We start from the raw sequence: 12,318 nt of genomic DNA, 5'->3' as shown, positions 1-12,318 counted from the left end.
GCGGACTTGGCCCAGTGGATAGGGCATCCGTCTACCACACGGGAGGCCTGCAGTTCAAACCCTGGGACTCCTTGACCCGTGTGGAGCTGGCCCATGTGCAGTGCTGATGCGAGCAAGGAGTGCCCTGCCACGCAGGGGTGTCCCCTGCATAGGGGAGCCCCACACGCAAGGAGTGCACCCCGTAAGGAGAGCGGCCCAGTGTGAAAGAAAGCACGGCCTGCCCAAGAATGGCGCCGCACACACGGAGAGTTGACGCAGCAAGATGAAGCAACAAAAAGAAACACAGATTCCCGTGCCGCTGACAACAACAGAAGCAGACAAAAACATGCAGCAAATGGACACAGAGAACAGACAACTGGAGGGGGGGGGGGGGAAGGGGAGAGAAATAAATTAAGAAAAATAAATCTTAAAAAATATATATATATATTTAATCCAATATATCTAAAATATTATAATTTCCATATGAATTCAATATAAAAAATAATTAAGATATTTACATTCTTTTCTTTCATACTAAGTCTTCAAAATCTGGTTGCATTTTATATTTACAATACATCTCAATTCAGACTAGCCGCATTTCATGTGCTCAATAGCCACAATGTGGCTAGTGGCTATAATATTAGATAGTGCAGGACATTTATAGTGATGACCCCTCTTTCCTTGCTTATATAGTAATCTGTGTCTTTCTTTCTGATAAGTCAATCTAGAGATTTATCAAGTTTATTGATCTTTTAAGAAACTAGCTTTTTGGGTTCATTGATTCTTTCTATAGTTTTTCTGTTCTTAATTTCATTGACTTCTGCTCTTATCTTTATTATTTCCTTCCTTCTGCTTGCTTCAGATTTAATTTCCTCTTCTTTTTCTAGTTTATTAAGGTAGAATTTAGATGATAGATTTGAGACCTTTCTTTTTAAATATAAACATTTAATGCTATAAATTTTGCTCTAAACATGGTTTTAGTTGAATTCCAAATTCAGTAACTATGTTAAATAAATATTTTAAATAAAAAATTTAAAATATTAACAGGGTAGATTATCACATGTATAGCATCAAATTCATACCAACTGAGTTTTCATCATCTTCCAGGATGTGACTTCGCTGTCTAGGACGAACTGAAGACAGCATGAGATCATCCTCATCCTCATCCTCATTTATATTCCCTTTTGAAAAAGAGGGGATCTCAACTGCATTGTCATTTAGAAAATCACCAGCATTACTCATATCATCTCCATCAAAAAGATCGTTGTAATCCTTTTCTACTCTCCTAGATACCTTGAAGAAATCAACAAAAATTAGAGAGTATTAGTAAATTATTTGGATAAGTTCAGCTACTCAAAAGGCAACCCTTTAATATTGCCCTATGACTCCATCAAGTAGCAAATGCCCTGACAGGTAAGAATAATTAGTAAAGTTATTTTATTGGGATTGTGTTTATATTTATATAATAAGACCCAATATTTATTTTAGCCTTACAGTTTAGAGATAGAACAGAAATCTAGAGATAGAGATGTAAACAATTATTATATATACCCAAATGTAAGGCAAGGTCTTATTTCTCAAAAACCATTCCCTAGAATGATAACATTAATATGATCAAATCCCAACAATTCTCTTATATTACAAGACATTTTCCCATTTACTTCTATTTTGAAGTAGATACTGCTTAGGTAAGATATATTTGCTTTAAATGATCTCAGTCAAAGGTAGTGGTTTGTTTTGTTTTTTGATGCTTACAGAAGTCAACTGAAAGAATCAATAGAAAAACAAAGGAGGCAAAGAAATTTAACATCCTGGGAATATGAACCTACCACCGCAAGTACTGGATATAACTGTAAAAAAGCTTTTAAAGTCATTTTAAAAAATGAGATAGGGAAGTGAATGTGGCTCAGGCAGTTGGGCATCTGCCTACCACACGGGAGGTCCCTGGTTTGGTTTTCCGTGCCTCCTACAGAAGCTGAGCAAGATAGAAAGTTGATGTGATGGGCTGGTGTGGCGAGCAGACACAATCAGATGGCACAACGAGGATACCCAATGAGAGACACAACAAGCAGAGAGTGGATGTGGCTCAAGTGGTTGGGCACCTCCTTCCCACGAAGGGTCCCCGGTTTGATTCCCAGGGAATTCTAAAAAAAAAAAAAAGGACAAGCAGACACAGAGAGCACACAGCAAACAGAAAGAGCAGACAGTGAGCATAAAACAATGAGGGTATAGAGAAATAAATAAATCTTAAAAAAAAATGAAATAGTAACCAGATACACTGTAGAGATCATAATGATGATCATATTCATCATAATGATGAATAAAAATTGCCTAAATGTTAAGCCAATGGAAACTTAACAGTATGGTACAAAATTCTAATGAGATTACTATTCAGATTCAAAAGACTAAATCTCAAAACTTTCAGATGAAAATAACCAGTACTCTAGTAAATTGATATTCTATAAAATGAGAGAACTAAATGTCTAAACTTCATATATTTAAACACATGATTTGATATGTAATTGAATTATCAATTAAATGGTAGAAGATATTTAACTATTTGATCTACGGCTCTCAAAGTTTATATACACTCAATTTGGCCAGACTCTTTTTTGAATTTTCTTTTTGGAAAATGACAATGTGCCTTATATTTATGTTAAGGGCCATAAAGTGTTACATGTGTTAACACAGAAATGTGTCCTGTGAAGAGTAAAAGCCAAAATGAAGAGCAGCTAATTCTGGAAAGAAGGGCTAAAGATTACATAAGGGACCACCCTTTGAACTACGTTTTTTTTTCCTTTAAATTAAAAATTACTTTCTGTTCTTATCAGTTACACATATATCTAAATTAGCCAGTTTATAGGGCTTATTATGAAAATGAAAATGGCCTTCTGCATAGTCCCCAACTTACTTCTCTGCAGAGTAAATCCTTTCTGCTCTTCTAGCTGTTTCTTATGACACATCCCTCCATATTTATAAATAATATTCTCTATTTTTAAATTTTTGAGTTTAAAGCATTATCTATTTAACAGATTCTATTAACTCGAATGGAAGATGAAGATTTGGCACCCTTTTATAACCAACCTTACTCTCATGTATGCACACCCACTATTCTCCTTCCCCAATCTTCCCAATATAGACATAGAGACATTCCCAATTTGGTGGGATCAATAAACAATGTTTAGATTATTATGACTGTGAATAGGCTATTCATGGCTGACTAAAACTAATAACAGCTAATACTTATTAATAGCTTACTGTGTGCTAAGTATTGTTCTAATTCTTTATATGTGTTAATTCATTTAATCCTCATAATAACCCTGAGAGGTAGGAACTACTACTAAGCTCATTTTTAAAGATATATGATCACTTTTCCTTATACTTTTTTTTATTTCCTGGAGTTAAGAATCTTTTCTTTCTTTAGTTTTTTCCTCATAGACAGATTCCCCAAATAAGATTCTGCCAATCTATTATCTAAAAATCATAAGACTGGCTATATTATTCAGGGTTCTCTACAGAAAAAGAATCAACAAGAGATATATGTCAATAGTAAGAGATTTTATCACAGTCTCTCATGCAACTATGGGGATGCACGAGTCCAGGTTCCACAGGCAGGCTACAACCAGGGGTTCCAATCAAAGTCCAGTGAAGGTTCCTGATGAGTTTTGGGAGACGCTGGCTATTCAAAGAGGAGCTGGGAAATTGTCACTCAATGCTAGAATCACTTCCCCTTTTAAGGCATTCAGCTGATTAGATAAAGTGGTACTCACTGCAAATGGCAATCTCCCTGACTGATGTAATCAGCTATCTATGATTTACCACTGCAGTAAAGTCATTGGTGACTAAAGTCCATAATGCCCTTGTATTACAGTTAGTCCAGTGCTTGCCTGACCAAACAACTGGACACAATTACGTGGCTGAGTCGATACATTAGCCTAACTATCACAGTCCACCCCTCATCAACTTGGCAACCATACACATTACCTTAAACCATACTCAGTCTCTAAGTAAAACAGTAACAGACATGTATATATATATTTCCGCCTAACAATGTTCAACTCTCCTGTGTATAACCAGAAATGCATTAATTCCCTACAGAAAACGGTGCAAGTTCTTGGGTAATATTCACTCTTAAACTTGACATCCTCAAATACTATGACATGAAATTGATGTAACTTGTTATATGATAAGGGAAAAGTTTGGGGAGAAGAAAAAGAAATTCATTTTGTGTATATATACAATCATAATCATAATGAAACAAGGAAGAAAGATTCATGACATTACCGTCCTCATTTCAGTAACTGGTCATGTGCTGGAAGTTCATATTTATCACTAACTTCTTTTGCCACCCATTCCATGTTTCTGTTATCCCCAGCAAGCACTTCAGCTGGCCATGGTTTTTTGCCTGGTAGGGTGATACAGGCTTTCATTTCTGAAGCTTTTGGGCCACTGTTAGTCCTGCTTGGATTGGATTGTTGCAATTTTTCATTGACTTTAATTGCAGGGCATGGAAGTACTAGGAGAGGCCCTAGAGGATCTCCTGTATTCCAGGCAAACTCTTCTTTACTCCTATTATGTAGATGCAGTGTTATCCCCCCTTGAAAGTCAGTATCAATCCCCCAGTCAGCAAAGTAACTCCCTTCTTTGACTGTTGATTCAGAGGTAAGAGGAGCCCAAAGTGGCCAGGTGACAGTTTTAACTTCCAGTTCAACAGAATTGTGGTGATACCACTCCTCCTTTTGGTACTAAAACCTGTAGGCCAGCAGAGCTTAAGGTTGCAGGGTCAGCAAAAATTCTCCTAGTGGGTCACTAGTTGTAATAGTGAGTGGTGCCACTCCCATTTCTACTCCTTGATTCCAGGACCCATGGATACTGGTTATGGGAAAAACAGCACCACAGAGTGGATGCTGATTTAGAATATTCACAGCCTCCTGAAGAACACTGCCCCAGCCCTGCATGATACTGCCACCTAGTTGGCACCATAACTGAGTCTTCAAAAGGCCATTCCACCATTCTATCAATCCAGCTGCTTCAGGGTGATGGTAAGACCAGTGAATTCCATGGGCACTTGCCCATTCCCACGCATCATTTGCTGGTAAATGGGTTCCCTGATCTCATGCTGTGTAGAATGACATGGCGGTAGATAACACATTCGGTAAATCCATGGATGATAGTTTTGGAGGTAGTATTGTGTGAGGAAATGTAAACCCATATCCAGAGTATGTGTCTATTCCAGTTAAAACAAACCACTGCTCCTTCCATGGTGGAAGTGGTCCAATGTAGTCAACCTGCCACCAGGTAGCAGGCTGATCACCTTGAGGAATGGTGCCATATTGAGGAATGGTGCCATATTGGGGGCTGAGTGTGAGTCTTACTGCTGGCAGATTAGGCAGTCAGCAGGGACTGTAGCCAAGTCAACCTTAGTGAGGGGAAGTCCATGTTGCTGAGCTCATGCACAACCACCATCCCTATACAGTGAAGGTATAGTGCTAGCCATGTCAGCTGAAAGCAAACTGTTTCTGGTGGTCTTTACTAATAGCAATTGAGAAAAAAGCATGTGCCAAATCAACAACAGCATACCAGGTACCAGGGGACGTGCTGATTTGCTCAAGCAATGATACCACATTGGGGACAGCAGCTGCAATTCAAGTCACCACCTGGTTAATTTTACAATAATCTACTGTCATTCTCCAAGGTACATCTGTTTTCTCTACAGGCCAAATAGGAGAGTTGAATGGGGATGTGGTGGGAATCACCACCCCTGCAGCCTCCAGATCCTTGATGGTGGCACTAGTTTCTACAATCTCTCCAGGAATCCGGGATTGCTTTTGGTTTACTATTTTGCTAGGCAGGGGCAGTTCTAGTGGCTTCTACTTGGCCTTTCCAACCATAATAGCCCTCACTCCAGAAGTCAGGGATCCAGTGTGGGGATTCTGCCAGTTACTAACTATGTCTATTCCAATTATGTATTCTGGAACTGGAGAAATAACCAAAGAATGGGTCTAGGGACCCACTGAACCAACTGTGAGGCAAAACTGAGCTAAAACTCCATCGATCCCCTGACCTCCATAAGCCCCTACTCTGAGTGGACCATAGTGATATTTTGGTTAAAGGTGAGCCCTCTGGACATTGCTAGAGTGGGCTGGCAGGTCTCTAATGGTAAATCCCTTCTAGCATTCCAATTTCTCTAACCCTCTGAATTCCCTGTTCTATTGTATATCAGGGCAAATCAGGCATCTCAACCTCTGACCTTCTTTTGGTCCCTGTTTCAGTCAGCCACCCAAACTGCTGGAGCCCTTTCTAACCCCTAGAGGGGCTGCAGTCCTGCCCTTGGTGACCATGGCAAGGACTCCAGCCCTGGGAAACAGTTTAGCAATGCAAACTCTATAAACTTTAAATATTCAGGGAAAATGCAAAACAAATGTGCTAAAAGCTTATCTAGAAAAAAGCTTACCTAGGATGTGGAAGATACATGCTAATTCAAGCCAATTGAGCACTGTAACAAAGGAACCATCTGGCCCTTCCTCTCTCTATAAAAGCTACTCAAAATTCTTGTTTGGGACTCAGGTTTGAAACAGAAAACTCCCAAGTCTGGCCGGCCATCAATAAGCCATTTTTTCCTTCTCAAAATCATTCCTGGGTCCTGACCTTTCTATACGCAAATAATTGAACCTCTCTCAACTTCTACAACAGAGGTACAGTGTTGAATCCAGAATTTCGGCTCATATCAATATATTCAGCCTGATCCAACTTTATATTTCTTCCACCATTATCCCATACCCTTAATATCCACTCTCAAACATATTCCTCTGATTTCTGCCTATATAAGTTAGTAAACTCATGCAGTTCTTCCAGAGTATACCTTACTTCCTGATAGTATTTCACTGTATTTCACCTTTGGGGGCTTGATGCAATTTTAGTCTAGTAATAGGTGTGGAAGACAAGAGAGGTGGTAGGGGTGGGTAAGGAGAAGGATTTAGAAACGCCTGGTAAATTACTGACCTCAGGGCATTCTCTCACATTTTCTTCTGGTGAGACAGGATTAATCTCTTGAGGCAGGGGTTGGAAGGCAGTTTCCTCTGGGCAGACTAGAGGCTAGGCAGTGCATGTTGGAGTTTGGCTGGTACCTGCCTCAGGGCTGAGTAATACAAGGTTGGCAAGGTGTGGTCTGGACAGGGCAGGCCATTGCAGGCTTATCTGGTAAAGTCTCAGTAGAATTTAGAGTTCCAATGTCCCCACCAATATTATCATCATCCCATATGTCTCCATTCCAATTCTTTGGGTTCCATTCTTTTTCCAAACAATACCTTCATTTTAACTGCAGAAACCCTGCAGCGTTAAGATTTTAGTTTCCTTTTTAACTCTCCTACTCCTACAGTGAGAGTCTGAGTTTGGTTCTCAGATATTTTGAAGCCTTGAACTTAATTCTTTCTTTTGTAACAGTATTCAGAGTGTCTAGGAGGAACCAACCAACATCATTATACCTTTTAACTCCACAATATTCTGTTAAGATGTTGAAAACACTCTCTCCCAGGTCCTTGCTTCTTTCTTATAAGCATGCAAGAAGGGGAATCCAGTAATGATATTTTGCTCATCTTGATTGCCACCTCGTGCCAAGGACTGTTAGCAGCCTCTTCATTACTGGAAATGGAGTCATTAGTGCCCTTGAGTCCAATAAGAGTAGAGAGTCACTTGCAAAACTCCCAGAACCACCTCAGACATCCCATGTTTAAGACTCTGTTCCTCACGACCACTCCCAGTACCAAGCTGTATTAGGCAGGGTTCTCTAAGGAAACAGAATCAACAAGAGAGATCTGTCAATAGTAAGAGATTTTATCAGAATCTCTCAGGTAACTGTTGGGATGTACAAGTCCTAGTTCTGTCACCAGATTTTATCTAGGCTCTTGGCAATGCTGCAGAAATGAATTTCAAGAGCATGCCGGGTGAGTTAGGCCAGTAACTTATTCAGGTAGGGAGGGACGAGAAATGGGAGAAAATAATAGAAAATAACAGAGCAGGGGTCCCAGGTAGTGAGGAAGGGGATGAAAAGGGATGAAGAGGGCTCATTTACAAGCTACAATTCCCCATTATAGATTATAAATCCCCAGGGTTACTTGCGTGGCCATATGGCAGAGGAAAAATGGCAAAAGCGGCACAAAGAGGGCAGGGAACAGGTCCAGAGGCAGAACAGGGTGAGAGAGGGCACTCAAGCTTCCCAGTTTGCTTTTAAATTGCTAATTATTTATCCCTTTGCTAATGGCAGGGGAGGGGATTTCAGCTGTTTGCTGTTTTGATTGATTACCCCACCCATCAATCCCTTAGTGAGGACCCAATGATAAAGTTCCTAGAGAACATCAGAGCTTTTCCTTGTTTCCAGGAAGAAGTCTTTTTTTTAGGTAGCAGAATCCCAGGGCTGGGGTCCCTCCAGCAGCCATCTTAGGGGTTACCAACATCCATGTGGACTCTTTTGCCAGGTTCTAGATCCATTTATTAAATTCCTATCTTACTAGCCTGCTTCAGTTCCACAGGCAGGCCGCAACCAGGGGCTCCAATGAAAGTCCAATGAAGGTTCTTGATGAGTTCTGGGAGAGGCTGGCTGTTCAATGATGAGCTGGGAAATTGTCACTCCAAGCTAGAATCACTTCCCCTTTTAAGGCATTCAACTGATTGGATAAAGCATCTCTCATTGCTGATGGCAAACTCCCCGATGTAACTGTATTCAGTTATCTATGCTTTACCACTGCAGTAAAGTCAATAGTGACTAAAGTCCATAAATGCCTTGTATTACAGTTAACCCACTGCTTGTTTGACCAAACAACTGGGCACAATTAACTGGTCAAGTTGACACATTAGCCTAACCATCACATTGGCTGACAGTGCTCTATGAGTCAAGGAGAAGGGAGCTGGAAATTTTATCATCCAAGTATATATAGTAGTTTTCCAAACTGCTAAAGTTAGTTTCCAGGCACTGGTAACAGACATACAGACCAATGGAATAGAACTGAGGGTTCAGAAACAAACCTCCACATCTAAGGCCAACTGAATGTTGACAAGGGTGTCAAATCCACTCAATGGGAGAAAGAATAGCCTCTTTAACAAAAGGTGCTGTGAAAACAGGAAATCCACATACAAAAGAAATAAAGTGGACTTCTATCTCACATCATATCAAAGACCTAAATACAAAAACTATAACTATAAAACTCTTAAGAATATGTAGAGTGAAACGGATGTGGCCCAAGCATCTGGGCTCCTGCCTACCACACAGGTTGTCCCATATTTGGTTCCTGGGGCCTCCTGGAGAAGGCAAACTGGAGTGACAGGCAGGCTTGACTAGCTGATACAAGACGACTCAAGAAAGAGACAGAAAGAGGAAAGACAATGAGAGACACAACAAACCAGGGAGGTGAGGTGGTTCAAGCCACTGAGGACCTCTCTCCCACATGGGAGGTCCCAGGTTCAGTTCCCTGTGCCTCATAAAGAGAAGAGGAGCAGACATTGAGTGCAAACAATGAGACAACAATGGAGGGGGTGATAAATAAATAAAATAAATCTTAAAAAAATATATATATATATAAAGAACTGCTATGACTCAACAACAAAATGACAAACAGCCCTATTATAGGCAAAGGAGTTAAATAATATTTCTTCAAAGATGACATACAATTTGCCAATAAATGAAAGAAAAGATGATCAAAATCTTTGGTCATTACCAAAAAACCAAAACCACTTCTAACCCACTAAAATGACTATTATTTTTAAAATGGAAAATAACAAGTGTTGGCAAGGAGGTGGAGAAATAGGAACCCTCATACATTGCTGATGGGAATGTAAAATGGCATAACCACCATGGAAAACATCTGATGTTCCTCAAAACTTAAACAAAGAACTATCATATGACTCAGGAATCCCATTTCTAGGTATATACTAAAAAAAAATTGGAAGCAGGGCCTTAAACAGATATTTTATACTGATATTCATAGCAGAATTATTCATAATAGCCAAAAGGTGGAAGCAACCCAAGCATCCATCAACAGAGTGAATAGATAAACAAAATGTGGCATATACCTACAATGTGATATTATTTTCCCATAAAAAGGAATGAAATTTAGTGTGTGCTAAAACATGGATAAATCTTGAAGACATTATGTGTTGAATGAAATAAGCCAGACACAAAAGGACAGATACTGTATGATTTCACTTGTAAGAAATAACTACAATATGCAAATTTATAGAGACATAAAGAGATTACAGATTCTGTAATCTAGGAAGAGAGGTTGAATGGGGAGTTAAAGCATAAGTATAGTTTCTGTTTGGGGTGATGGGAAAGTTTTGGTAATGGATGGTGGTAATGGTAGCAGAACAATTTGAATGTAAAGCAATACCATTCAGCTGAATACTTAAAAGTGGTTAAAATAGGAAATTTTATGTTTTATATGTTACCACCAAAATTTTTTTAAGTAAAAACTTAAAAAATAAAGTTAATTTCTAATCATCCTCCTACTTTCCAGTCTCCAAAATTTTGATACTATCACTTATTTTACTGTCTTCTTTATCTTTATGAAATAAGACATTTTAAAAAAATTCCTTTTATATAGTTTTAGTGGGGGTTTCAAGAGAAGCAAAGATAAAAGTGTGTATTACATCTACAATCTCTAACTGCAGGTCTAAACTAAGACTTGAAATATAATAGGCATATTTATCAGGCAAAGACAATAACAAACAAAAGCTGGGAGGTATAAAACAACCTGAACTGTTTGAATCACTATATGCCGGTCAATAAGGCTAGATGGCTAAGCATCAGAGATGTATGGGTAAGTCAGTCTAAGAGATAAGACTAAATTCAGAGAAGAAAAAGCTTGTAGACTACACTAAGGCCTGTTACAGTTATAAATTCTAATTTTTAGTTATAAAACATTTACCTAATAATCCCCGGCATATCAGGATACTAATAGTATTTCACAAAGTACATTCCTTGGAAATCCAAAGAATATTAATAGGCATTATATGGAAGAAAAAAATCCCTTCGTCAAACACATTTGGGAAACGCTAGGTTAAACAAGTTTAAATAGCTTTCTTCTTTAATACAGCTCATTGCTGAGGAGCCATCTGAAATAGTAACACGAATTGTAATTTCCTAAAAAAGAATGTAGTTTGTGATGTTTTCCAAACCCATCTGACTACAGAAAACTTTCAAATTTTGTTCTACCATGTTACTTATTACCTTACTGTTTGACTTCTTTCCCACAGGATCACAAACATTCTCCAGGAGTCCTAGATTTCCTTCTGCATCAGTATAAGCTATTTGGCCACAAGTAGGATGCCAGGCCAGGCCACAAATTGCATAACCTTTCTCATGTTTCACCCTAAAAATTATAAAGTGGGTTCTTAACATGGCCAAAATAAATATAAGCTATACATTTCTTTAGGTAACTTTTAGTGGTAAATGAATTATGACAATCTAATAATTACAAATTTGAAATATTTCATAATAAATCAAACAAAAACTAATGAAGTAAGCAAAAGCAAGGCAAAAGATACAATGAATCATACCTTTCCACGCACTCTTTGGTTTCCACATTCCAAACTACAATTAAACCGTTAATACTCCCTGCAGCTAAATATTGCCCACAAGGAGACCAGGTTATTACATTGAGTGTCTAAAAGAAAAACAGTTAATAAATAAAAATTTTATATAATTACAAACTAAACACTCATTTTATTTCCAAATTCAAATTTTATATGCCTTATTCTATGTTACTTATAATTAGATCTGACATGGAAAGGGCAGGACAAAATTTGCGTTTTAAAAAAATTTTTTCAGTAATATTCAACTATCACTGATAGCTATTACTTTGCTTACATGAGAAAATTATACTGCATAATTTTAAAAGCAAAATCTAAAAAATGTTATCCTAGAAAAAGGATATTAAGGGAAAAATACAAGGTATTTTCTTATTAGTCACCATCAAGATAAAGAAAACTAGTAAGTGAAGTGAACCTTAGTAAGCCATTGCTGGCCTACTGGGTCTGTTTCTTTATTTACAAAAATGTGTGTGTGGGTACATGTGTGAGAGTAACAGATAGAACGAATATAGATCAAGAACCTTTCCTGCTCTGAAATTCCAAAGTCTATTATCACAAATCTTAATGAAACATACTTCATTATAAAGGCTAATTATTGATAAAGTGAGAATACCTTTTTCTAATACTACGTTAGGGCTAAATTTGACTTCTTATAAATTAAAAGGAAATTTTCTTATCAAATCTTACAAAGAAGAGAGGTCAGGTAGGACCTAGCAAAAACCTAGCTACTGTCCAGTTACTGGCTCAATGAAGAGT

The 12,318-nt window shown here is 38.2% G+C and overlaps 1 protein-coding gene across 2 annotated transcripts in view; it reads right to left on the bottom strand.

Moving 5' to 3' along the window:
- The window catches only part of WDHD1 (WD repeat and HMG-box DNA binding protein 1), a 76,458-nt gene that overhangs the window by 37,171 nt on the left and 26,969 nt on the right, over positions 1-12,318 (bottom strand). For both annotated transcript variants that reach the window (XR_011648338.1, XM_058293404.2), the window contains exons 8-10: positions 11,530-11,636; positions 11,201-11,342; positions 1,062-1,272 (exon numbers count right to left, since the gene is read on the bottom strand). Coding sequence is in view for 1 of the 2 variants with exons in the window: in XM_058293404.2 (XP_058149387.1) it covers positions 1,062-1,272; positions 11,201-11,342; positions 11,530-11,636 (460 nt within the window). In the remaining variant the exon portion in view is untranslated. The remainder of the gene's footprint in view (positions 1-1,061; positions 1,273-11,200; positions 11,343-11,529; positions 11,637-12,318) is intronic.

The sequence above is a fragment of the Dasypus novemcinctus genome, chromosome 3, assembly GCF_030445035.2.
Source record: "Dasypus novemcinctus isolate mDasNov1 chromosome 3, mDasNov1.1.hap2, whole genome shotgun sequence".
Classification (NCBI taxonomy): domain Eukaryota; kingdom Metazoa; phylum Chordata; class Mammalia; order Cingulata; family Dasypodidae; genus Dasypus; species Dasypus novemcinctus.
This window is presented reverse-complemented; position numbering and strand designations above follow the sequence as displayed.